This window comes from Ursus maritimus, unplaced genomic scaffold (genome assembly GCF_017311325.1).
Source record: "Ursus maritimus isolate PB19 unplaced genomic scaffold, ASM1731132v1 scaffold_3, whole genome shotgun sequence".
In the NCBI taxonomy this organism is placed as follows: domain Eukaryota; kingdom Metazoa; phylum Chordata; class Mammalia; order Carnivora; family Ursidae; genus Ursus; species Ursus maritimus.
In genome coordinates, this window is record NW_024425563.1 from 50,793,821 (window position 1) to 50,820,302 (window position 26,482).

The following is a 26,482-nucleotide window of genomic DNA, read 5'->3' on the forward strand; positions in this document are numbered from 1 at the left end:
TCATCACCTGAGCCAAGGCAGACATTTAACCTATTGAGCTACCCAGGCGTCCCATCAACACCTTTTTTAAAGGTAGGTGTTATATATGTTTAGCTTTATCAATAACAGAATCACATCCTGAAATCTTGCTCAGGAATAGCAATCTCCATATGTTCAGTTAACTTTCCTAACAGAACTGTGGTTGAAGGTCCATGTCAACTCTTTTATCACAAAGTATTACGGGGGGAAATTTTTTATGAGGAAACTAATTCTTAAAATTGTGAAAACAGATAAAGTTCAAAATCACCTCACATATTATTACCAGGACTGAGAACAAAATGGATAGATTTGGGAGGTCTTGGCTAAAACGCTGTAAAGAAATGTCTCAAAGAGTACTAGGGAGCTAAGCATTTTTTTAAAAATGAAATTGATACAGTTGATTCTGGGTGGAGGGACAGGAGACAGGAGTGAGGCAAGGAACTGTGACTTTTCATTATAAACCCACCTGTGCATGTATTATGTTGATAGTATTACAAAGGGCAAAGGTTGAAGAAAAGTAATAGAGTGCTGAAAATACCCAAAAATAAGAACATATTAATTTTATACTGTATTTGCTTCCAGTTTTTTCTGTTCCATCAAAATTAATTTGGAAATATTTAAAGGAGCCAAGGTCAATAAAAGCACATCTGGTTATTGAAGATCTTCAAAGAACTGACGTGTTAGAAAGGGGTCCTAAGTTTGGAGGTCACTGATTCTGTTCCAACGCCAGGAGACTCCCAACACAGGGCATTCACCCCCTCCTCCGCGCACCCCCGCCCCAGGTCGGGACTGCCACAAAGCCTCGCGGGAGGCGGGGCTAGTGACGTCGCAGAGACGACCCGCCCCCTTACGTCGCGCACTAGGAGGCCAGAAGGTTTCTGGCGGGGCTGGCGCCATTTTGCCGGAGCCTGCGACCGAGTGGGAGTGGAGTGGAGCGGCCGTTGTTGCCGACTCTTTCCTCCTCCCCACGGTCCGGTCAGCGGTTGATTAGGCCATCGGCCCTCAAGCCGAGACTTGTCTCTTATTTAGTTCTGGGGAGCGCCTGGCCGACATGAGTGATGTAGAGGAGAACAACTTCGAGGGCAGAGTGAGTACAAAGCCGCGGGAGCCGTCTTCGGCGGCGGCCCGATGCTCGGGGTTTCACGGGAACGAGCGCGGTCGGGCGGGGTTGCGGGGAGTCCTGCGGGTCCCGCGGGGAGCAGCCTCTGGAGCCATCGCGGTTGTTTCCTCACATACCAAGATGGCTTCTGGGTTCCACTCTTTCCCCAAACACCACGGATAACCCCTCTCCCCCGTTTTTGGAGACTGACTGATACCTGGACTCCTGGGTCCGATTTTCCCCCCGCAGTGCGCCCTCCCTTCTCCCCACCCCTGAGGCTTCCTTATCTGTGTTCCGAGGAGTGGGTCCCCGTCGCGGTGGGGCGGGAGGAGACGGCAGGGAGTTCCCCTCCGGCCGGATAGTGGTAGGTGCTTCCTGCGGTGGCATTTCTGGCGACCCCGAGCATCGTAGAGGGTCTCGGGGTCGAAACTGCGCGGGGCTGTTGTCCGGGCGGGGAGAAGCTGGCGTGGGACTAGCTGGGGCCTGTGTCTCCTTGGCTCTCTATTGCAGTGAGCGGCCGCGTCTCTGTTGGAACCGGCGGCGTTGCGTCTATAAAGGCGAAAGCCTTGAGGTTGAAGGTGGGACGAGCCTAATGAAGTGGTTAGTCAACGACCGCACCGACCCTTAAGCGTTCTTAAGACGAGAGCTGTGAGGGGAAAACTACGCAAGGAGCCCTTTTCCCTTAATGTCCCTTTTACTTTGTTTTCACTTCAAAATGAATGTGGAAATGCTATAACGCCTGATTTTTCTAATTCCTTGATGTTGGGTTTTTTTTCTCTCTTCTTCATATCTCAACTTCTAATGCTTTTCCTTCCTATGATCTTTCATCTAAAAACCACTTCTTTACAGGTTTTTACGGTAAACGAAAAAAATCTTACATAACTGAACAAATTTGGTGGCTCAGTATTTTAAAAATAGCTAGTCAGTTTTTCACTATTCTGTAACGCAAAACGCTACCTGGAAATTACAGACCCCCCTCCCATTTCTCTTCTCTCCCCATCCCCCTACAAAGAGGGCTCAAGGATTTCCATTATTTGGGGTCAGTGAATAGAAAGATCACAAAGATACGTTATCCTCAGCCTACATGTAGTAGAACATTTATAGTTTGAGTTCTACTTCCGAAGTTACCCTCGTAGTGGTAATTGGTGGAAGTGGGTTAGTGTGAAAACCCTGAGAAGAAAATCACCAGGCAGCATGTTCTTGCTGTTGTGTTGGTATTCTGGTCACTAGGGAGAACACATAAATAAAACAATTAAGGTGTGTGCTGGATGGAATGAATTTTGTCTTTTTTAGAAGTTCATAATATAAGTACTTGGAACCAGACAGTTAAATCAGAAGGTCGGTTTAGGCTTTTGTTCTTCGTGAGGAAAAAGATTTAAATAGGTCAGAAACAAAACTTTTTATTAATGCCTTTAAGATGGGATTTTTAAAATAAAATCTCAATCGCAGATACAAGTGAGTAGTTGAAACTGATTTTTTCTTAGGATGAGATATTGTCCCAACAAAACTTTTTCAAAATCTTGCAATAAAAATATTTGGTGATAATTGTAAGCTGCTTGTTTTGATCATGTTAGGTAGTTATGGGAAGAAATTTTGCTATCCATTAATCTTTCCTTCCATAAACTGCAGTACAGAAATTTATTATTTTGCTGATGTTTGTTTTGATTTGGTTTGTGGGAAAGTGAAGAGGACTACTATTGGGGACATTTTCCTTTTTAAGTTTTTACCTCTTAGTCATCAAGTGGAGGAATGGAACAAGTTCTAGATAACTGTCACCTTACCCACCTAAGAAAGCAATGTATGTAAGATTCCTACCCAGTTTTATGCTAAAATTTATTTAGACATTAACATTCTATGTTAATGTGTTCTCCATCCCCCCCACAATGTTTACGGTCATGACAATATTTTTTGACACGTGATACCTAAGTGTATTTTAGTGTAAATAAACTCAGCAGATTGAATAATGAATATGCCTACCCTTACCTGTTACATCTTTTTTTTTTTTCTTTTGTAGGTTGAGGTAATTGTCTGTATTTGTAACTGGTTAAAGAATTAGAAGAATGCCAGAAGCTTTTCTGAGGGTGTATACTTTTTCTTTTTTTGAATTGTTTCTTAACAACAATATTCAGTAGTGCTTTTGGTTTTTAAACTGTGATTTCTTATCTGCTAGCTTTTAAACCAGCAGCTTTTAAAAAATTTTATAGAATACAGTTGTGTTATCTCTGTATCTAAATGTAATGACCATTTAGAGAGCCTCAAAACAGGATTTTCAAATGATGTTTTTGAAAGTTTTTTCAAGTAGTTACACTTCAAATTTTATAACTAAAAGTAGAGGAAACAGTGACAGGTCAGATTTCATTTGCTTTATGTATGGAATAAATAGTACATATTAACCCCATCTTACTGAAGAGATACCTAGAATTAGAGGGTAATTTTCTAAAGACTGCAGAACACATTAAAGAAACAGGACTACTACTAATAGTTCTTATATTTGTAGCATTTTAGAATCTTATCACCCCACTACCAGATCTTTGACATATTTTCAAATGTATTACTTAAAATCATTTTGCAAGGATTGGTGTACTCATACCTTTTTAGAAATTAAAATCCAAGGCCTAGAAGATCATGTAGCCAGGAATCAGATTTACAGGTCCCGGTCCATTACTCATTGCATACATATACTATGCTTTATACATTTTGATTTACTTTTTAAAAAGAAGCACACTGTACTTCAGTGTTAATAGTGTTTGCTAAAAACAGTTTATAGCAGCTTAATTTTCCACTATAGATTATCTCTTCCATTGTAGAGGACTGGAGTAAAAGAACTTTAGGAAAGAAAAAATAATTGGCTGAATTTTGTTATAAGTAACCCTAATAGTTAACCCAACCAAAATTCCCTCTGCCTGAGGTAAAACTGTTAAGCATCTGCCGCCTTTTTAGTAAAGGTCAGGTGTTCTTGAGGGAAAAAGAACTCGGAGTCTAATTTGAGATGACTGACAGCTCAAATCTTGGTAAAAGTAAGTATATAATCAAGTGTCCTGTGATAGAATTAATAAGGAATTCAGAAAATGGAGCTGAGTAGTTTTGTGAGCTAGGGGAAAGGGGAAGCTTTACCTAATGTGTAAAACTCACCTTGGGTTTTATAGTTAGGGAATAGATTGATTGTATGGATATGACAATGAGGAGGTTGCTGGGGGTAGCGAGAGAATAGATTTGGCTAGATAGGCAGTCAGATAGTGGAGGTTTTTAATTCTAGATACAGGGATTTGGACTTAATCCGATATGCAGTAAGAAGGCATGTATGGATTCTTAATTCTGAGAGTGGCATAATGAAAGGAATTTTAGCAAAGAACAGAAGAGCAGCAAGGGACACTTGAACTATTTAAGGGAGGAAATTATGAAAACTCTATTCTAAATGGGACAGCAGTGGGATGTGAAGAATGAGTGAGACATTTTCAAGGGATCCAGGAGGAAAGGAGTGCCTTTAAAATAAATAGTTTCATTAAAGCAGTTTGTGGAGGACATGTATATCAACTTAACAAATATTTTAAGTGGAAATGTCTTTTGGAGCTGAGTGAGGCTGCCACTTGAGCTATGAATTTGTTTGTTATCTTCATAAAAAGAGTTGTTTGCTTCACACAGCTTCAACTAAAATTAGGATTTAGGCCTCAAAAAAAATTGTAGTCTCCTTCATAGAAATTAAGGGAAATGGAAATTAAGCTTTTCTTATTTTACTCATTTTATTCACCCTTTACCCCTAATTTGTTTTTTTAACCAACTTTAGAAAAATGTTAAGCCCAATTTTTTTTTCCTCATACAGTGGCCCATTGTTTTTAATAGAGGTCATTGATTCTCATGTAGGGGTCCATCTTATAATTCCATAATTGTCTATGCTTTGTAGTACAGTTGAAGAGGAAGGAGAATACTTGTCTCCTCCTTTTTAGAGTTAGCTAGAATCTTGAGTAGCTAGAATATTTTAAGTGATTCCTAGTGTTCCCCTTCTTAATAGATGGTTTGACTGGATGACAGAAGTGAATAGCAAAATACAAATTCCTCTGTACCTGTCTGGAATTAAAATGTGTGCTAAGATATTTTGTTAAAGAATAGCAGAAATATGGGAAACTTTTTCTTCCCTGTAGCCTGATTTGTAATGATTGGGGTAATGATGGTGCCATTCAAAACCCATCTTGGTGACTGGCTTTAAAAAAAAAAGAAGAAGAACCTTAAGCTAGGCTTTAATAGATGTAAGAGTACAAGTGAGGTTTACCCTCTCCCTTCCTTAAAAAAAAAAAAAAAAAAAAAATAGAATCTCTTACAGATAAGAATGTCAGGTCAGCAATTTAGCTTTTAAAAATACTTAGTTTCTTCACAGTTTAATTTCATATATCTCATCAACCTATTACAAAAGGGTAAGACTTCCTTTCTCATGATACTGACAGTATTAAACCCAAGACAAACCTGCCTTGGGTTTAATTTATTAAAGTTAAGTGCTGTCATTTATCCAATTTTAATGCTTTTTTATTCCTCCCGTAATTTTTTTAAGCAAAGAATTTGTAAACTTAAGCAAACATTGTATTGCTCAAATTAAGTAGGAGGTGGGATTTTTAGAAGGAGCGGTGTAACTAATTGTACCCACAGTGCACAGATTTGTCATAGATGCTTAATGGTTTGTGCCATTCCTAAAATGAGAATAAAAAGTTCTGATACCTGAAAGAATTCGAAGGAATTAAAAATTTAGGAATGAGAGTCATAAAAAAAAATACAGATGAGCTTTGTTTATGGATTGATTTTTGTGAATGAACTGAAGTTATTAACCTGTGGTTTTGTGTAGTGTAACAAGCATGAAATGGCCATGGATAATCAACATAATAATGTCCTAGAATCTTCCCGACAGCGTGGAAACCTTTTCTTTGGTACTATCAGTGGGTACTCAGGCATCAAATAACTAACCCTGGGACCTTTGTAAAAGGTATATATTTGCATGCTAAATGAGTTAATACCAATTGTTACTCACCTGTGTAAGATTTAGGAGGACTGAAGTGCAGGTGAGAAAGTGATAATGATCAGATGGGGAAAAGAATCAGTAAACACTGTTTAAAAAAAAAGTTGAGAGGGCAATAATGAAAAGAAATGTGGTTTCCCCTCCCTCCTTTAGGTTACTGTCAATATGTAGTTGTGAATAATCAATATCGTCTCATGATTTTCACCAAAAGTGTGACCAGGGCTGCCTGACCAATCTGAGGTAGAAGTTGTTTGTTTTTAACTAAGGCCCTTTTAGTCTTTCTTACTCAAGATTCATAAATCGTCCCATGATACTAGAAGATGAGGACCTAAGTAGAAAGTTCTGTAACAGGTTCTTAGTAAACAATTTGCTTTTACTTGTTATTTATTGGCTTTTAATATAGCTAAATTTTTGGGACATTACAGTTGATCATGACTTACAAGCTGGCTGGTTTATGAACCATATTTAAAACTTGTAAAAAAGATTATATAAATTTTACAGGTAATTTCACAGTTATGAATAGTTTAAATTTGATAATTATGCTTAAGTGCCAATTCCTACATAGTTTCTTTAAGCATTTCCAAAATTATTCCAAACTTTAGAGAATGTAAAGACACAATGTTAAGAGTATCTGTGAGCCTTTGCAGATGGAAAGACTGTTTTAACCTCACTTAGAATGCAGCATATAGGTATTTTCTTTTTAAGGAATTGCTTTAATAGCAGTTATGGGTTAAGAAGAGAGTGGACTATTTCTTTTATAAGCTTAAGAGTCCAAGAGAAGCAGCCTATCATAAGAACTGATATTTATGTAGACTGAAATTAAAGAATTGGATAAACAAGAGTTTCCCTTAAGCCCCAAAGAATGAAGTTCTTCGTACAATAAATATTACAGGCTATTGGAGTGATTTAAGTACCCCTTCCCCCTTGGGACATAAAATTTACCTAAATGCACTAATGTATTTTTATGGAAATAGACCTCCAGTTTCATAAAGTAGTGGGAATATACATTTTGAGAATGTTTGTTTTAAAAGTTTATGCTATTATAGACTTGATTTTGTATAAACTTGGCACTATGACTTGGCATAGAATTTGCATTGCCATAATAGAATGGGTTATAGTTTAGCATTTATATGTTATGTGTTTTAATGGGCTTTCAGTACTAAACATATATGTTGTTGGAATTTTTTTGTTCCACCTATCATATGATACTAGCTGAATTAAAAGATAAAAGACTGCAATTATTGCTTACTGTAGGAATTGTTCATGTTCTGCAACAATGTGTACTTATATTTAATAACCCTTCTCCTTGATTGAAGGAGTGGTACATGGTTGTTGTGGTTATTTACAGTATGTAAAATGCAGCTGTATTTTAACACAGATTGCTTAAATTGGATATACTGTGGTACTTTCTTAGTATTCATGGTTAGGTCTCTCTTTTTTATTTTTGGCTATGTCCTTCAGCTTCCACCCAAGGTACCTTGATAATAAAGAATAGTTAAAAGAACAAACACACACCGTTTAAGCAGGTTGCACTGTGAGAACTTTCTGCCTGGCTTCTGGTTTATAATAGGTAAGGTAGGCTGGAAGCCTCTTTGATTGCTATTTAAAATGTGGATATGATTTGGTTGAGTCAGTCTGCCCATTTCAACTAGACAGCATATTTTTTTAAGTCGTTGTTGGATCCACACGCAGGTTACTTGAGGAATCTGCAGAATTTCTTGACAGGACAGCTTTAAGAGTAGGTTAAGTATAAGGTAGTGAAACAGGACAGATAACTTCTCAGTATTTTGTTTTTTCTGTTTGCAATTTCAATTCAGTTTCCAAATTCTGAATAGTTTTATGTATTTCTTTGAAGAAAAGTTGAAATTATTTCGTAATGAGGACAAGTCAAAGGTAGAAAAGGATAATCTAGCATTTGTCCATAAAGGGCTTATTGTACCTTGGTTTCTAATGCATAGTGTAGTGAAAATGGTACTTACTTGGTACTAGGTTTTGAAAAATAAAGTTACTTAAAAATGGCAAATATTCATATGACCATTTTTGTGTGCATGAAGACTTAACTACCAGTTCTTAGAATGATGAGCCTTTTTTTTTTTTTTTGGTATTACAGTAAAAATAATTCTGAAGAATTAAAAGTTTATTTTATGCTTTGTAGTTAATTCTTCAGGTTAAGTTTACTGACAGTTATTGATTTACTTTTTTAGATAAGTCTGTAAATTGTTTTTGGAGGTTAAAATGGTAGTAACTTTATAAATAGGTGTTACAAGGGAGTTGAGAGGACTGTTTCTTAACCTTGAATGATTCCATGAAGAAATTTATGCATATTCAGGTTTCTCTGGTAAAAACAAAACAAAACAAAAACTGAAGGATGGCAACAAAGGTGTGACAGCTTAGATAATTAAAAAGCAAGACTTTTTAAAAAAAGTATTCTAATGTCTTTTGAAAAGATACTCTGTTGTATCTTAATGTTTTGTTACCAAACCAAAAGGAAATTTTCGTTTTTTCCAATGAGTTGCTATGCCAGAGCTGAAATTTAAACTTTAAAATTTAAGATATTACTAAGTTGCCTTGTTTATTGTAATTCCTAAGAAGTGGCAATTTTCAGCACTGGTGAATAATTTTCAACTGTTTATGAGGAAAGACTTGGACATCGAATGTACACATATTTGAACCGTAATATTTTTATCATGTACTAGAAAGCTTCACATAAGCATTTAAGAATAAATCTTGGGTTTTAATATAAGACTTTTATTTCTCTACTTGTAAAATTAAAGGTTTTATAGTTACAGAACGCAGAACATTCTGAAATGTATGTATAATGTGAGCTGTGGTAGTGTTCATAGATACTATTCCATCAGCTGCTGTTCAACAGTAGCATAAATGTTAAACCACAGGATCAGTTTTATAGAAGGAAAAGCTGAGAGAGAGGGGAAGATATTCTTTCCAGCTTAATGAACCAGCCTGTATGATTCTTCAATTACAAGCAAATTAACTATTCCTTTTTTTTTTTTTTTTTTTTTTTTTAAGTACTGAATATGCTGCTTTTATAGTTTCGGTGAATGAAAAAGCCTAAATTGCCGTGCCTGCTCCAGGCATTTGTCCAGAAATTTAGAGTATCAGAGATGTGGTGAAAGACTTATTGTAGGTAGCTAAATGGAAAAGGTTGATATTTAACTGAAAGGTAGCTAGCTATATTTTTCAGTTTTGTTTGCATCTGAAAAATAGACCTAGCAGCATTAGTACAGTTCTTGATAAATAAGTCTTTTGACATTAAACTCAAAGTAAAGGGAAAATCTTAAGGAAGCTGTGTGGTAGGTAGTCTTGTGGCATAAATGAAAATTGGTGTGAGGTTGGGGTGATTATTCACACTAATAATCAAGGCTCAAATGGACAGAAACAGAATTGTCTGTCCTACTTTGGTCATAAGTGCCTCATATATCTGTCAAATTTTAAAAGTCTCTTAATCAGTTTTAAATCATTTATATCCAACTTTTTCAGAAGCCCATCAGTTTTCTGATATAAGATACAGTCATTGAAGGGAGTGGATGTATGCATAACTGCATAAAATATGCAAAACTATGAATAAAATTGGTGGGATCAAAAAGTAAAGACCATGATACTAATTTTGTAACTTTTTGTACATTACAATATTTCATGGATAATATAGAATATTAAAATGGCACAGTTGCAAAATTACATGTACTTAGAAATTTACAAGCCAAAGGGGGAAATTTTAAGAATTTCGTACCTTCTTTTCCCCTTAGTTTTTTCTTTATGCTGCTTTTACATTAGAACATATGTTTCTGATTAAGTTGGAGTTAGTGGTCAAACATACTTGGAAGAAGATGTTAGTAATTTCATTAATTTAAATTTTTTATTTCTTTGAACCTCAGCATGTGTCCTGTAATATGTGAGTTTAGGTAGGTGTACACAATTTTCAGCCTAGAATGCTTTGCTTTTAACTGTACCTTGGTATCTTAGTATGGCTTAGTGAAAGCTTATTTTAAGATGACTAAGAATCTTTAAGTTGTAAGCTAGTAAAAACTTAAGACATAGGTGGGGGGATTACAGTTAATGTTAGATTTATGCTTGGGTTAAGTGTTTATATTAAAATTGTTCACATTTTTAGGAACTAAGATGAAACATGAAAGGGGAGGAGGGTGAAGAATATGGTAAAAACATTTAGAGAAATTCAGTAAATTCTCTTTAATTGTTAGAAACTAGACTTTGGACAATTTTAAAGATTATAAAATTGTTTTTTAATAAACTAGTTGTTTGCACTTTACCTGCTGGCTTTTCCATTTGGTAGATAACATTCTGAACTCCAGCAGAGTTTTATAATCCCCACGTGCTTAAATATACTAAATGTTCTTTTTCCATTAAGGTTAATGTTCGTGAAGAAATTGAAGAGTTTTTTCCAAGAATGTGGAAGATAAATCAAGATAAAAGAAGGCTAATGAAAAGTATTAAAGATCAGAAAATTAAAATTGAATGGGGGAAAAAATTGAACAGAAGATTGGTCAGATAGAAGCGCTTGAATATTTTTTTAAGGCTATTTTGAATTGTTTGAATTGGGGAAGAATACACGAAGTATGAAAAATGAAAAACTCAATGAAGAATGAAGAGAAGTAGAAAGCAAGAGTGAAGTAGAATTAAAAGAATCTGGAAGAATGAATGGGTCCTAGGTTAAGTAAATGTATGGTTTATGTTCCAGTGTCTGTATGATCAAGTTGTAGATGAATTTGCATGATTTCTTAGTTAATAGAGAATTGGTGATCTGGTTCAAGTAGGGAATTATTGAGGACAGTTAGCAGTATTAACAATGGGTTGTTAATGAGCTGAAATTTTTTCTGGAGGGTGTTGCCTAACCATTTGTTTTTCAGGAGCAATCAATATAAATAATTACGGTACTTTAAATGTTAGGTGTTAGGCATCTACGTGACCAGTGCCATTTGTAATACTGTCTTCTTTGTTAGGAGTCTCGCTCTCAGTCAAAATCTCCAACGGGAACTCCTGCTCGTGTAAAATCGGAGAGCAGGTCAGGATCTCGTAGTCCATCAAGGGTTTCCAAACATTCAGAATCTCATTCTCGATCAAGATCAAAATCCAGGTAAGTGTGCTTAAAATAATACTTAAGATGCTTTCCTTAGATTTTTCAGAGCAAGCTGATTTTTAGCAGGTCCCTCACTTTTCCTGCATTTTGTGTAGAAGTTTCACAAAATCATGAAGTAGTTTTTCTCAAACTGTGGGGTTTAAAAATGAATGTTCTGGGGGCAGCTGGGTGGCTCAGTCAGTTAAGCATCCAACTCCTGATTTCAGCTCAGGTCATGATCTCAGAGTCTTGAGATTGAGCCCTGCATCAGGCTCCGCCCACAGCAGGGAGTCCACTTCTCTTCCTCTGCGTCTTCCGCTTATGCTCTCATGCACATGCACACACTCCCCCCCCCCCCCCCCCGCCAAGTAAATAAATCTTTAAAAAAAATTTTAATGCTCTAGATAAAGATTTAGATAAAGCAGAGTCAAGTCATCTCTTAGCCCAGTTAACCTATCAGATATTAGCTATTAATATAAATAAAATGTGTTGCTTGATTTAAATGTACTTGGCAATAAGAATTGGAGTTTGGTTTTATTTCAACAGTATTTGTGTAACAAAAATGTAATTTTCTCCGTTGGAGACTTGGCATGTAATTTAGTGCAGAGAAGGTTGATGTAGCTATGTTGTACTAATTACCGGAATGATTTGAGAAGCTTTTTCAAGATTCACATTCCAGCTACATCCTTTACCTGAAGATTGTGACTTAATAGGTCCAGGGTAGAATCTAGCCAGATACAGTTGGGGCAGGGAGTGGGGGGAGTCTCTGGGTGGGTGATTCAGAAGCTCCTACCACTATCATCTCCACTGACAACAAAAACTGTAGTGAACCACTGCAAAGTTCACTGTATCAGATGTCCCAGGTGTACAGAGGTGGGTGAAAGAAAGTTTAAAAACAACCTGGACAGTTCATTTAATAAGTCATAATTTCTTGATTAGAGACATAATTTGTCTTTTGTATAGAGTTTCCTTGCCAGTGGAGCATGAGATAGAAGAATTGGTTAAAGGGCTGGACTTTTCTTGAGTCCACAGCTATGTCTTTATCGTATCCAGGATCCAACTTGATTTACTAGCCACTCTAACAAAATCTACATGTGCATGAGTATGCAAACAGAAATGAGCATATTTTCATTTTAGGACCTTTGCATTTGCTGCTCTCAGCCTAGAATTCTCTTCCCTCAGGTATTCAGCCATTTGATTTATTCTCTGCCCAAGCGTTAACTGAGAACATTAAAGATCATGCATGCTCTTTATTCCCTTACTCTTAGTTTTTTTCTTAGTACTTACCAATATCTGATTTAGAGGAAAGTTAGGCACTCCTGAAGTGTTTTTAATGTCTCCTTTTTTCATTACTATTTAAGAATAACTTGATGGGGCGCCTGGGTGGCACAGTTAAGTGTCTGCCTTCAGCTCAGGTCATGATCTCATGGTTTTGGAATCCAGCCCCGGGTCATGCTCCCTGCTCAGCGGGGAGCCTGCATCTCCCTCTCCTTCTGCCCATCTCCTTGCTTGTGTGCTCTCTCTCTCTCATAAATAAATAAAATCTTTTTAAAAAAAAAAAATAGGTATGTTAAAAGACATAATTCTTATTAATGTTTATCTTACATTGAGGCTATAAATTACTGCTAAAGAAAATTGATGGTATCTAAAAGTAGCCTAAATCTGCTAGGAACACATCTCCATGTCTTACCAAGGAACCATTACTCTTGCTATTCCTAGAACACTTTTCGCCTGTCTACCTAGTCAAATTTATGTCTCCCAGCTTTATTATTAGCCTTCTTTGTTTTGAATAATCTTTCCTCATTAGTTTTATTCCCATCACCCATGTGCTTTCTTTTTTTAACTTTCTGGCCCTTAGCATGTATAACATTTATTGAACATCTTAAACAAGTTATTTTGTAAGGCTGTGATCACTAGTAAGGCGCCTGGGTGGCTCGGTTGGTTAAGCATCCAACTCTTGATCTCAGTTCAGGTCTTACTCTCAGGGTTGTGAGTTCAAGCCCCATGTTAAAAGGGGGGGGGCTATGATGACTTCTAGTCTGGGTGTTTATTAAGGATGGGTCAGATGAATAGTAAATAAATTGTTGCATTAAGGGGTGCCTGGGTGGCTCAGTCTGCCACTGCATTTGCCTTGGTCTCAGGGTCCTGGGATCAAGCCACGCATCGGGCTCCCCGCTCAGAGAGCCGATTTCTACCTCTCCCCACCTTGTGCGTTCTTTCTCTCTCTCAAATAAAGTCTTTAAAAAAAAATTATTGCATTAAGAAGCAAAAAGAGTCAGTGACTGAAGTAGAGATAGGAGATGAACTAGGGAATCAGCAGTGGAGGATGGGTGAGGTACTGTGGAAAGCTTGAAGAAATGAAGACTTACATGGGCATTTAGGTTGTTGAATTAATTTAGCAGATGCTAGATTGCAGTGGGCTAAAGAAAGAAAGGAAATGGTGTTTAACAGTGAAGGGAATATAGAACTATATTGAGAAGATGATAAGAATCAAAGGATTTTACTGTGGTGGTAATGATATTTGGTGGTTTGTGTTGTCTTTGTTGTGGTAAGATACACATAACAAAATTTACAGTCTTAATCATTTTTAAGTGTATAGTTCAGTGGTAGTAAATACATTCACATTGTGCAACCATTACTACCATCTGTCCCCAGAGCTCTTTTCATCTTGTAAAACTGAAACTCTGTAACCATTAAACAAGGGCTCCTTGTTTTCCCCTCCTCCTAGCCCTTGGCAACCACCATTTTACTTTCTGTCTGTATGACTTTGACTACCTTAAGAACCTTATATAAGTGTAATCATGGTATTTGTCTTTTGGTGACTGACTTGTTTCACTTAACATAATGTCCTCAAGTTTCATCCATGTTGCAGGATATTGCAGGATTTCTTTAGTGCTAGTTTGTTTTTTCTTTTTAAAGAAGGTAGAGTTGTAACATGCTTGTATTGTAAAGTGAAAAGAGTGTAGAAGGGATAGACTGAGAACATGATTGAGTGATAAAAAGAACAAGAGGAAGAATATTCTTTCCTCAGAAGGGAACTGGGATACATGTAGAGATCCTTGGCATTAGCCATCTTGTTTCAGTATTTTTACCTAAATGTATTTCTCTCAAAGGTCGAGGTCAAGGAGGCATTCTCATAGACGTTACACTCGATCCAGATCCCATTCTCACTCTCATAGGAGACGGTCTCGAAGTAGGTCATATACACCAGAATACCGGCGTCGAAGAAGCCGAAGTCATTCTCCAATGTCTAACCGGAGAAGACATACAGGCAGCAGGGTATGTGGTTTTTAAAAATTAATGAAAATTTATTTTGTCTTTATGTGTTTAGTCATAGCATAATATCTTGTTTTCATGAGATGCGACCATTATTTTATTTTATTTATTTATTTTTAAAGATTTTATTTATTTATTTGACAGAGACAGTGAGAAAGGGAACACAAGCGGGGGAGTGGGAGAAGGAGACGCAGGCTCCCCACTGAGCAGGAAGCCTGATGCAGGGCTCAGTCCCAGGACCCTGGGATCATGACCTGAGCTGAAGGCAGATGCTTAATGACTGAGCACCCAGGGCACCCCTTAGACCATTATTTTAAAGTGGTACTCCAGGGCACCTGGCTGGTTCAGTCAGTGAAAATGTGACTCTTGATCTCAGGGTTGTGTGTTCGAGCCCTTCATTGGTTGTAGAGATTACTTAGGAAATAAAGAATAAATAAAGTGGTACTCCAGAAACATCCTTAAGCGTATGAATATTGTTTATATACATTTAAATATATTTTCTTGACTTTGAGTAGTTAAAAGATGAAATTTGGGGAAAAAATACATGTTCTAAGAATTAAAATGAAAAACATGAGTTGAGAATATTGAGGTGAAAAAGTTTGGTGGGGATTGGGGGGAGCTGGCAAAGAAATACATGTAGTCATAATAACACTTAACATTGAGCACTGTGCAGTTTTTCAATACATTTAATGGATAAGAGTCTTGGATATGTGACACTGAGGTTTGGTTTTTGGCTAACTGGCAGAGCCCAGGTTTCAGCCAGTCTGCTTGACTCTTAAAGTTCCCATGCCTAACTGCTGTGCTGTGCTTTTCCTCCATGTGATACTGAATTATTTAACTGTGATGATGTTTTAAAATCTGTACATAGATTTTTCAAAATCTGGATAGTGGGAAGTTTGAAGGAATACCCTTGGTAAGAATGAAAATGGAGGAAAGTCTAATCAGCAATTACAAATAGAGTCATATTAAGTACAAATCTGTAAGCTAGAAAATATTTGAGTAAACCACAAATATGGCTTTAAACTACGGTGGATTCATAGGATACATTCTGAAAATTGCTGGACTGAAAAATAAGGATATTTTTATTCAGGCTACAGTGGAAGTATACTCCAAAGAAGGTCTGAGTGTACTGTGAACTGTAAAATACAGTTCATCTGGTTTTTTTCCTCTTAAAGTCTTCTTTCCCAAGTGACTTGAAACAGTATAGTCTTTATGTATTAGGTGAGGTGTTTTAAGCAAAGTCTTTCTTTCTTTCTTTCCCTTTCTTTCTTTCTTTCTTTCTTTCTTTCTTTCTTTCAAGATTTTATTTATTCGAGAGAGAGAGAGCGGGAGCGGGGTGCAGGGAGAAGAAGCAGGAAATTCCTCACTGAGCAGGGAGCCCGACTCAGGACTCCATCCCAGGCCCCTGGGGTCATGACCTGAGCCAAAGGCAGATGCTCAACTGATTGAGCCACCCAGGCGCCCCAAAGCAAAGTATTTCTGTGCGTGTTAATTTTTATTTCCATTTGGAGCTTGAAATTAAATCACATTTTTATTCAACAGGCAAATCCAGATCCCAACACTTGTCTTGGAGTGTTTGGCCTCAGTTTATACACAACAGAGAGAGATCTTCGTGAAGTATTTTCTCGATATGGACCATTGAGTGGTGTCAATGTGGTTTATGATCAGCGAACTGGCCGATCACGAGGATTTGCTTTTGTTTATTTTGAAAGAATAGATGACTCAAAGGAGGTAATTTTGTTTTTATAATTACTTTTCAATTTGAAATTTTTCTGATGTGCATAATTATATTGTTAAAAGTTGACTAATGGTCTCCCAGTTCCATAACTTGTTTTCTTTCATTCCCTAACCTGAGTTTGTTTCAAACTCTTCCTTTCAGGACATCTGGGCAGCTCAGTGGCTAAGTGTCTGCCTTCGGCTCAGGTCATGATCCCAGGGTCCTGGGATTAAGCCCCACATCAGGCTCCTTGCCCAGTGGGGAACCTGCTTCTCCCTCTCCCTGTCATTCCCCTGGCTTGTGTGTGCACGCACTCGCGCGCTGTCTCTCTGTTAAATAAAATTTTTTTTTAAAGATTTTATTTATTTATTTATGTGAGGGGGGGAGGAGAACAAGAGAAACCAGGAGCAGGAAGGAGAGGGAGAAGCAGGCTCCCTGACGCAGGGCTCGATTCCAGGACCCTGAGATCATGATCTGAGCTAAAGGCAGACACTTAACTGACTGAGCCACCCAGGCACCCCTAAATAAAATCTTTTAAAAATAATAATAATAACTCTTCTTTTCATTGTTACAATTGGAAATTGCCAGTTTCACTTCCCAGCTAATATTTTCTGGTATAAGCATATCCTGATTGAAATCTGACTTTGTAAAGTAGGGTATATATGTTTGAGTTAATGAAAAAGTAAAGTATATAAATGTTCTCTTTTGACTAAATCTTATATTCCAAGCAGATGATTAAACTAACTTTTTAGAAATTACATGATATTTTGGGAGGCCTGGATGGCTCAGTTGGTGGAGTGTGTGACTCTTGATCTCAGGGTTATGAGTTCAAGCCCCTTGTAGAGATTACTTAAAATTAAAATCTTTTTTAAATTAAAAAGAAATTATGTTACTTGTTTAATCTGTTTAATTTTATGTAGAATTAGATCCCCAGGTATAGATAAAGAGCTTTGTTTTTCTGTTTTCATATTCATCTGTCATTCTGTGGTATAATTAAAATATACATAGAAAGAATTGGTTCTCTTTAAGATTTTATTTGAGAGAGAGCATGGGGAGTAAAGGGAGTAGGAAAGAGAATCTCAAGCAGACTCTGTGCTGACCCCCACGTGTGACTCCATATCGTGACCCTGAGATCATGACCTGAGCCAAAATCAGGAGTTGGATACTTAACCGACTGAGCCACCCAAGCTCCCCTGAAGCTGTGCTACTCCAGTGTATTAGATATTGGATTATAAAGGGAGCAGTAGGCTTGCTTTCTCTATACTAAAAGTTCATAGTGATTCGGTTAGAAAATACCATTTTAAGGAATTTGAAGCCCACTGTTAAAGTTTTATCAAACCCTTTTTGGGGCACCTGGGTGGTTGAGTTGGTTAAATATCCGAGTCTTGATATCAGGTCTTGATCTCAGGGTTGTGAATTCAAGCCCCATATTGGGCTCCACTACTTTAAAAAAGTAAGTGTTGTTGTTGTTTTGATCAAACCTTAATAGGGACTCCTGAGTGGCTCAGTTGGTTAAGCATCTGCCTTCGGCTCAGGTCATGATCCCAGGATCCTGGGATCGAGTCCCACATCAGGCGCCTTGTTCAGTGGGGAGCCTCCTTCTCCCTCTGCCTGCTCTGCATACTGCTTCCCCTGCTTGTGCTCTCTGACAAATAAATGAATAAAATCTTTTTTAAAAACTCCTTATCTTTAAAAAAATAAAATAATAATCAAACCTTAATAAATGGCGGGGTACCTGGCTGGCTCAGTTGGTAGAGCATTCAACTCTTGATTTCAGGGTCATAAGTTTGAGCCCCACATGGGCATAGAGCTTACTTTAAAAAATAAATAAATAAATGTCAAATGTACCATTTTACATGTGATAGTAATTGGACATAGGTCACTGCTGTATGCATCAACAGCATTTGATTGCAACATAAATAGTCATAATAAAAATTAGCATATCTGGGGTGCCTGGGTGGCTCAATCGTTACGCTTCTACCCTTGGCTCAGGTCATGATCCCAGGGTGCTGGGATCAAGCCCCAAGTCGGGCTCCCTGCTCAGCAGGGGAATCTGCTTCTCCCTCTCCCTCTGCCCCTGCTCATGTGCTCTATCTCTCTTGCTCACTCTCTCTGTCAAATAAAATCTTAAAAAAAAAAAAAAAAAGAAAGAAGAAATAAATAGATAAATAATAAAAGCCTGTCTTTCAAAAATAGTAGATGCTAGTGGCATCTAGTGGATGGAGGCCAGGAATGATGCCAGACCTCTTACAGTGCACAGGACAGCCACCCACAATATAGAAAAGCAGTCCAAAAATGCCAGTAGTGTGGAGGTTTAACACCCCAGATAATTCTAACAAAATAACACACCAGGTTGTAAGTCATTTATGTAGTAGACATTCTAATCAGCATTCTCTTATTTATTTATTTGAGAGCGAGCGTGTGCACACATGAGCTGGGGGCCGGCAGAGGGAGAGAGAAAATCTTAAGCAGGCTCCATGAAATCAAGAGTTGGGACACGCAACCCACTGAGCCACCCAGGCGCCCCTCTAATGTTTTAATTTGTCAAATATAATGACCTTTTTTTGGTTATATATTTGTGATTTGTTTATTTCTCTTCTCAATTAAGAGGTAAAAGTATAGGGGTGCCTGGATGGCACAGCGGTTAAGCGTCTGCCTTCGGCTCAGGGTGTGATCCTGGAGTTATGGGATCGAGCCCCACATCAGGCTCCTCCGCTATGAGCCTGCTTCTTCCTCTCCCACTCCCCCTGTTTGTGTTCCCTCTCTCGCTGGCTGTCTCTATCTCTGTCAAATAAATAAATAAAATCTTTAAAAAAAAAAAGAGAGAGATAAAAGTATAAGTTTAAAAAATCCTAAGGTATCTGACCTGAAGTAAAAGTTGTGAAGTATAAAATAATACCACAATTAAGATTTTTTTAAAATATGAAATTTGCTGTAGCTCTTGATTCCTCCCATAACCACCCTGCCAGGTTTATTTCTTTATAAAATAAAATGAAAATGGCAACTTTACTGTAGTTCCAAGGAACTTGCAAATTTGGTTAAGTAGTTGAAATTACTATCCTATTTATTGGTATTAGTGCTGAAGGGCAGAGTGATAGGGAATGTGAGTGCATATATAAAGACCAGGAGCATGTTGGCAGGCTTAGAAGTTCTTTTATATTTGGAGTTCACTAGGTGGCGGTGTGTTACCTAAGAAATGGTTTTTGGCTAACCTGGACTTGTCAGCTGAATTGCAGTTTCTGCTTGGAGTTGCCTAGACTTGAGTTGCCCAACTTGTATGGTTCTTTCTCAGTAGCTACCCCCAGTCTTTCAGCAGAGGCCTGTTTAAGTGTCTGTGTGTACGTAAGAAAACTCAATGCTGTTGACATGCATATATCAAGGATTCGTATGTAAAATCCTGGCCCCTGTTTGGGAAAAGTTTAGAGAATTTTAATTTTTTAAATTTCAAATGGAAAACATGTTAAATTTGTTGTAGTTTTAGTAGTTTCTCATTAGTGAATTATGCATGACTTCTGTGCCTGTTCTCCTTTAAAGGCTATGGAAAGGGCAAATGGAATGGAGCTGGACGGTAGAAGAATTCGAGTGGATTATTCTATTACGAAGAGAGCGCACACACCTACACCTGGCATCTACATGGGCAGACCAACTCAGTAAGATTGCAAGTTTTTTAAGCTAAACTAAGAGGCAGAAATTCATCAGAAATGTATGCAAACTTGATTAATCAAAAGATAAAATGATTTTTTTTTACTGTAATTAGAATTGAAAGTTACTTAATTTGTGTATGTTCTTACATCTGTTTGAGGAGAGGGACAAATTAAAACCATTAGAGTTGTTACTGGCTCTTTCCTTGGTGCTGTACAAATAGAAAAATTATTAAAAACTAGAAAAATAGTGTATGCTTTTAAGTATTCTCTTTCTCTTCTTATGTGACTTTGGAAGCCTTGTGGATAGGGAAGACTTTTACTGATAGTGGTGTGTATTTTTTTTTAAGCCAGTTTTCACATCGTGCAGAAAATAGAGGCTTTTATAAATGTTTTTTTAATATTAAACAACTGAAGAGAATATTTCTTAAAAGTGAAAGAAGGAATATAGGCTTTCATTTACTTTGAATCCTTACTGGGGAAAATGGAGGGTTTGGTAAGGAGAGCCTACAAAAACTGAAGTGAAAATAGTGTCCCTGTGATTAGAAGTTGGGAAGAACTACAAGAGAAAGTGCTTAGAGTTTAAATTTGCTGCCAAAGATTTAAAAGCCAGACCTTGAAATAGTTTTAGTGCCAGGCCTCAGTGTAGGGTAGTTAATTCTTTTTGCTATTCAGGTTCGTTTAACCTTTTTAAATTCTTGATGTTTATTAATTGTTTTTTAATTAGTCATAAGGACTCACATCTTCGCATTTTAGTACTGTTTCCCAGCACAGTACTTCATTGCAGCTTGTTGAAAAGGTCCTGCAGATTTGGATAGTGCATTAATAAAAGAACAGTTTATAGTTTGGGAGTTTTGTGAAATCATTCCTGGTTATTTATGTTGTGAATAGGAATCCAAATAGAATAATACCATGGAAGTCAGCAAAGTGAGACACATGGGGGTCACTGACATAAAAAAGGTTGTTCTTTCTCTTAATCTTCCTGCCTCCCTCCATTTTAGTTAAGTACCGGTTGGTATTAAATGATACTGCAAAATAATCACATTGATGTAAAATCTTTACATTTTTCTGTAGTAGTGGCGGTGGCGGTGGCGGTGGTGGAGGTGGTGGTGGAGGTGGAGGAGGTGGCAGGCGTCGAGATTCTTACTATGATAGAGGATATGATCGTGGGTATGACAGATATGAAGACTATGATTACCGGTACAGGTAATGTTTTATTGTAATTTCTGTTCTAAATTAGATGATAGTTGTATTATTTGGCACTTTTAATTTGTGTTTCATACACATTAATAAAAATACTTAAAATAGATGTTGGTTTCTTGAGAAAGTAGAGAGGATTTTCTCAAGATTGAGAACATAGGTTAATTATCTGTATTTGCCAGTATTTTCTTGTACCATATGCTTGCTCCTGTCGTATTTGTAATAGTACTTGAATGATGGGGAATTTTTATTTTCACTTGCCTCGATGGAGTAATTATGTGGTATGCTAAGTAATCTTTTATTTCCTACAGAAGAAGATCACCTTCTCCTTACTATAGTCGGTACAGATCACGATCGAGATCTCGTTCCTACAGCCCAAGTACGTATATTTTTACTTTTGTGGCATTAAGAACCATTCCTAATTAATGGTTTGTTTTAGAAAATTAGGGTATATGGAGATTGTTGATAGATGGACAAATAATAGGCAAGTCAAACTATAACTGTCATTTTGACTTTTGTTTTTTGCTCTCTTTCAGGACGCTATTGATAAACAGAATGGTTGCAGATGAGGACATCTTTTTCTTTTTCTTTTTTTTTTTTCGTGTGTGTGTGTGTGTGTGTGGGTGGGTGGGTTTGATTTGGTTTTGGGTTTTTTGTTTGTTTTGGTTTTGGGTTTTGGTTTTGGTTTTTGTTAAATTCTGGATTTCCCCAAGCTTCTAATCCTTCTTACTTCTTAAAAAGAATCCTTAAAAAAAACAACAGCTTTGGTTTATTCACCATCTACACTTTGTCGGTTGTATTGCTGTTTCCACCCCTTTTAGTATACTCTTAAAGATGTAATTGTCATTTTGAGCAGTTAAACATCTTAAGTAAAAAAAGGAACCCCCAGTGTTATACTTTGTAAATGATTTTTTCTTTTTTTTTCTTTTTCTTTCTTTTTTCTTTTTCTTTTTTCTTTTTTTCTTTTTTTTTTCTTTTACTTTGCTTTCACAGAAAATTAACTCCTGGCTAATCAAATGAGGAAAGAAATGATCTTTTTAAAGCTTCTTTTGTGTTAGTTATTGTTAGACGTTGTATTAGAGACCTCCATTTACAACGAACTCCTTTTTTAACTTTCTTTTGGGGAAGGTAGTAAGTAACACATAAAGTAGTTCAGTCATGTCAAGTTTGTCTGGGGTGGCATGGAGCAGTCAAATAGTTGAGTGTAGAAAGTTTGAAGCTATAGAAGAAAACTCTTGGTCATTTCTTTTGAAGAACGAAATTTTTGAACCCTAAAAATTACGTCTTTTTTTTTTTAGAGATGAAAAAGCTTGTGGACTCCTACAAAACATGTTGTATTTAAAATACATCTGTTAAATCTTAGTGTGATTTTTGTGTTGAATTTATTGAAATTTAAGTATTCCCTTAATCAGTGAAGGACAACTCATTATTTATTACTTAGAGCAATTGTATACTTTGTTGTTAGAAATTTTGGTATTGGGACAATGGTTAAGCAGGCTGTTATTGTATAGTATAGAGTCTTTAGAAGATACGTGTGAGGAAAAGTAGTCTCCTTTCAAATAAAAATTTCTTTGAAAATGGGACTGTTTCTTTATTGTGGTAGAATGGGGAAAAAATATAACTGCGTAGATTTGGGAACCAGTCCTTTTCCTGACATTTTGCTTATACCCGATGGTATAATTCTTTCTCTTCCTCGGTCTTTAAAAATCCTTAGTTTGGGTGGCTTTTTCTGTTAAGCATCTGCCTTTGGCTTGGGCCCTGATCTCAGGGTGCTGGGATCGAGCCCCGACCGCATGGGCTCCCTGCTCAATGGGGAGTTGTCTTCACTCTCCCCTGCTCATGCCCACACTCTCTGTCTCAAATAAGTAAGATCTATTTTAAAAAAATAAATAAAAATCTTTGTTTTTCTTCCCTCCCCCCCCCCTTTTTTTTAAAGATTTTATTTATTCATTTGAGAGAGAGCACAAGCAGGGGGAGTAATGGCAGGGAGAGGGAGAAGCAGGCTCCCAGCTGAGCAGGGAACCCGATGTGGGACTAGATCCCAGGACCATGAGATCATGACCTGAGCTGAAGGCAGATGCTCAACTGATTGAGCCACCCAGGCGCCCCTTTTCCTCCCTTTTTCTATCAGCCTAGTTGTTGATATTGAGAATGTTCAGCATCAAACACGTGGGGAAGGAAAGATAATACAGTTTATGGCTTTAAGAAGCCTATACTCTACGGGGCGCCTGGGTGACACAGCGGTTAGGCGTCTGCCTTTGGCTCAGGGCGTGATCCCGGCGTTATAGGATCGAGCCCCACATCAGGCTCCTCTGCTATGAGCCTGCTTCTTCCTCTCCCACTCCCCCTGCTTGTGTTCCCTCTCTCGCTGGCTGTCTCTATCTCTGTCGAATAAATAAAAATAAATCTTTAAAAAAAAAAAAAGAAGCCTGTACTCTAATAGGAAGCATACTTAGACAACTCTAATGTAATGTAAGGTGAGGGTGTTTTAGTAAAGAGGTAGATTATGTTTCAGGTGACTTTTATAAAAAGGTGTAAGAGCATGAGCCCCTTTCTTTTCTTCCTCAAAACAGTGAGGATAGAATTAAATTATAATAATCTGTATAAACTGATGGGATCTATGAGATTGAAGTGCCTCGGGTATCTTTGTTTTTTATTTATTTATTTTTAAAGATACTTAGCAGGGAGAGGGAGAGAGAATCTCAAGCAGACTCCTCACTGTGGAGCCTGATGCTTTACTCAGTTTCACGACCCTGAGATCATGACCTGAGCCGAAATCAAGAGTCGGATGCTTAACTGACTGAGCTACCCAGGTGACCCATAATTTTTATTTTTTAAAGATTTTATTTCTGGGGCACCTGGGTGGCTCAGCCAGTTAAGTGTCTGCCTTCGGCTCAGGTCATGATCCCAGGGTCTTGGGATCAGGGCTCGGGCTCCTTGCTCAGTGGAGAACATGCTTCTCCATCTTCCTGTCACTCCCCCTGCTTGTGCACACTCTCTCTCTGTCGAATAAAATCTTAAAATAAAAACCTTAATGATCTATATCAATAAATAGAAAATATGGAACAAATTAAGATCATCTGAATCATCCTAATTGAAAAAAAAAGGGAGGGAGCCTTGTAGATATCTGGAGGAACATGTTAAGTACAGGGAATAGCAAATATAATGGCCTTAAGGCACTAAAATACCTGAACTGTTGGAGAAGAAAAGGAGGCCCAAGAGGACAAAGATAATAACCAAGGGCTGGATGTTGCTGGGGCGAGGAAGAGGTTGGGAGGAGTGGCTTCAACAGTCCAGAGGTAAATTCCTTTATAGAAAGGGGAACTGCTATCAGAAGTAGCTGCATAGGTGTAATATTACTTATTAGATGCTAGGATAGATATTAGGCTTAAGGACTTTGTCCACACTAGGCGGGGAGCCTATTTAAATTTAAAAAAAGAAAATGTCATTCCTTTCAGTGTATGAATTTTCTTTTTCCCACCCAAGTAATTTAAAATTAAGTGGATTGAATGGTCAAAACCAGTGCATTTTTGTATTATGAAGTACACATTAAAGGTAAGATGAGAAATATACCATCGATGAGAGTCTTGACAAGAAAACTCTTAACTTCCAAGAAAGCAAACATGCACAAGTGCGGTAACAAGCTTTGCCAATTTAACCTCCCACCAACAGTATAAGAGAGGGAGGTCTTTTCTTGAAACAAAAAGTGTTGAGAGCATACTAAAGGAAAATAAGCTATATTTTTAATTATTTACAGCACAGAATTGTTTCAAAATGAAATTAAGGTAACACTTTACAAAAACAATCTGACAAGATAAAAAACTAATGGAGGAACTCCTGGCTGACTCATTTGGTAGAATATGTGACTAGATCCCAGGGCCGAGTTCAAGCCCGATGCTGGATGTAGAGTTTACTTTAAAAAAGCTAATGGAACTAAAGGGTAAAGACTACAAGGTGTTAGTACAAAGATGGATACTGTGGAATCCTGTATACTTGAAATGATTCGCTAATTCTGTGTACACTTGTAACTGATCCCCAGAAGCCTATCCACTCAAACCCACATGTGGTGTTCATAAAAAGAAAGCTGCTGGGGCGCCTGGGTGGCGCAGTCGTTGGGCGTCTGCCTTCGGCTCAGGGCGTGATCCCGGTGCTCTGGGATCGAGCCCCACATCAGGCTCCTCCGCTAGGAGCCTGCTTCTTCCTCTCCCACTCCCCCTGCTTGTGTTCCCTCTCTCGCTGGCTGTCTCTCTCTGTCAAATAAATAAAATCTTTAAAAAAAAAAAAAAAAAAAAAGAAAGCTGTTGCTTAACACAGTCATGAGTCCCCATGGTAAGTCGTGCTGTGCAATCTAACTTAATCCAATTTTCATGGCATAATTTTCAGACTTTACAAATAGTTGTTTGTAAATCAGGATATTCCCTTGATGCGGGAAGTACAATTGGCATAATTTTAATGAGTTGAGAGTAAAATTGACAGATTTGGGGAAAATGAGACTATCAAAAAGAGGGCTTAGGGGCACCTGGCAGGCTCAGTTGGTGGAGCATGTGATTCTTGATCTTGGGATTGTGAGTTCAAGCCCCATGTTGGGCATGGAGCCTACTTCTAAAAAAATTGTATAGAAAGAGGCCCCAAGTAAGCTATTATACTTTCCCCTCAGAGGTGAGTAATGAGCATATGGGTACAGGTGCCACAATTTTGTAAAAAACAGTGGGTCCCTGTTCACTTTTTTTAAGATTTTGAGAGAGAAGGAGGAGGAGGAGAAACACTCCCTCCTGAGCCAGGAACCCGCCACAGGGCTCCATCCCAGTACCCCGAGATCATGACCTGAGCGGAAGGTAGACGCTTAACTGACTGAGCCCCTCTGGTCACCCTCAATTTGAGAAAATTCAGAGGAGAGAATGAGGTGTTTGTTGGAGATGGGTGGTAGTGAAGTTTGCACAATGTGAATGTACTTAATGCCACAGATCTGTGCACTGTTACAAATGGTAAGTATGTGTAGTTTACCACACACAGACATAGTAAAAAAACTCCCTAAAATAAAGATCTACACATAACAATACCAAAAATAATTTGGTATTTCTCTCTGGTGTATCCCGTCGTTTGATAGTTGCCAAATGATTAGGTAACCAATGAGGTAACTTGCTTCATGACTTGCTGTATCATTGGTGCCTAGGACAGTGCCTGGCATGGAGTAAATGCCCAATAAATGATTGTACATATCAGTGAAAGAATGGTGATAGTAACAGGAAAAAGATTGGTAGGGTCCATAAACTAAATTCCCAATCAGAAAGTTCCATCAAGTTAAGCTAAAGAGCTAAAGTATAAAAGGACTATATAGCAGGAGTATAGGCTAAAAGTATATTCAATCATGATGATCCTATAAAAGGATTAAGAATTGCTTTTGTTATAAACTCCTCTAATAATAAGGAAGAGAAGT

At 37.6% G+C, this 26,482-nt stretch overlaps 1 protein-coding gene across 2 annotated transcripts; it reads left to right on the forward strand.

Annotated features, from left to right (window-relative positions):
• Positions 1-880: 880 nt before the first annotated feature.
• Positions 881-22,625, forward strand: TRA2A (transformer 2 alpha homolog). 2 transcript variants are annotated; one of them, XM_008686389.2, is made up of 8 exons: positions 892-1,105; positions 11,096-11,229; positions 14,325-14,490; positions 16,030-16,218; positions 19,739-19,854; positions 20,920-21,051; positions 21,357-21,424; positions 21,582-22,625. In XM_008686389.2, the coding sequence occupies exons 1-8, from the start codon at positions 1,070-1,072 to the stop codon at positions 21,590-21,592; spliced, it is 852 nt and encodes a 283-aa protein (XP_008684611.1). In that variant the 5' UTR covers positions 892-1,069; the 3' UTR covers positions 21,593-22,625. The 2 variants fall into 2 exon arrangements, with proteins under 2 accessions (XP_040500125.1, XP_008684611.1); XM_040644191.1 differs by lacking the exon at positions 16,030-16,218 and having other exon boundaries at positions 881-1,105.
• The last annotated feature ends 3,857 nt before the right edge of the window (positions 22,626-26,482 follow it).

Bases quoted from the DNA above. Each gene is read 5' to 3' on its own strand.
- TRA2A (XM_008686389.2), top strand. From the start codon at position 1,070: ATGAGTGATGTAGAGGAGAACAACTTCGAGGGCAGA. The intron at 19,855-20,919 runs GTAAGATTGCAA...ATTTTTCTGTAG, and splicing joins TACATGGGCAGACCAACTCA to TAGTGGCGGTGGCGGTGGCG. The intron at 21,052-21,356 runs GTAATGTTTTAT...TATTTCCTACAG, and splicing joins GACTATGATTACCGGTACAG to AAGAAGATCACCTTCTCCTT.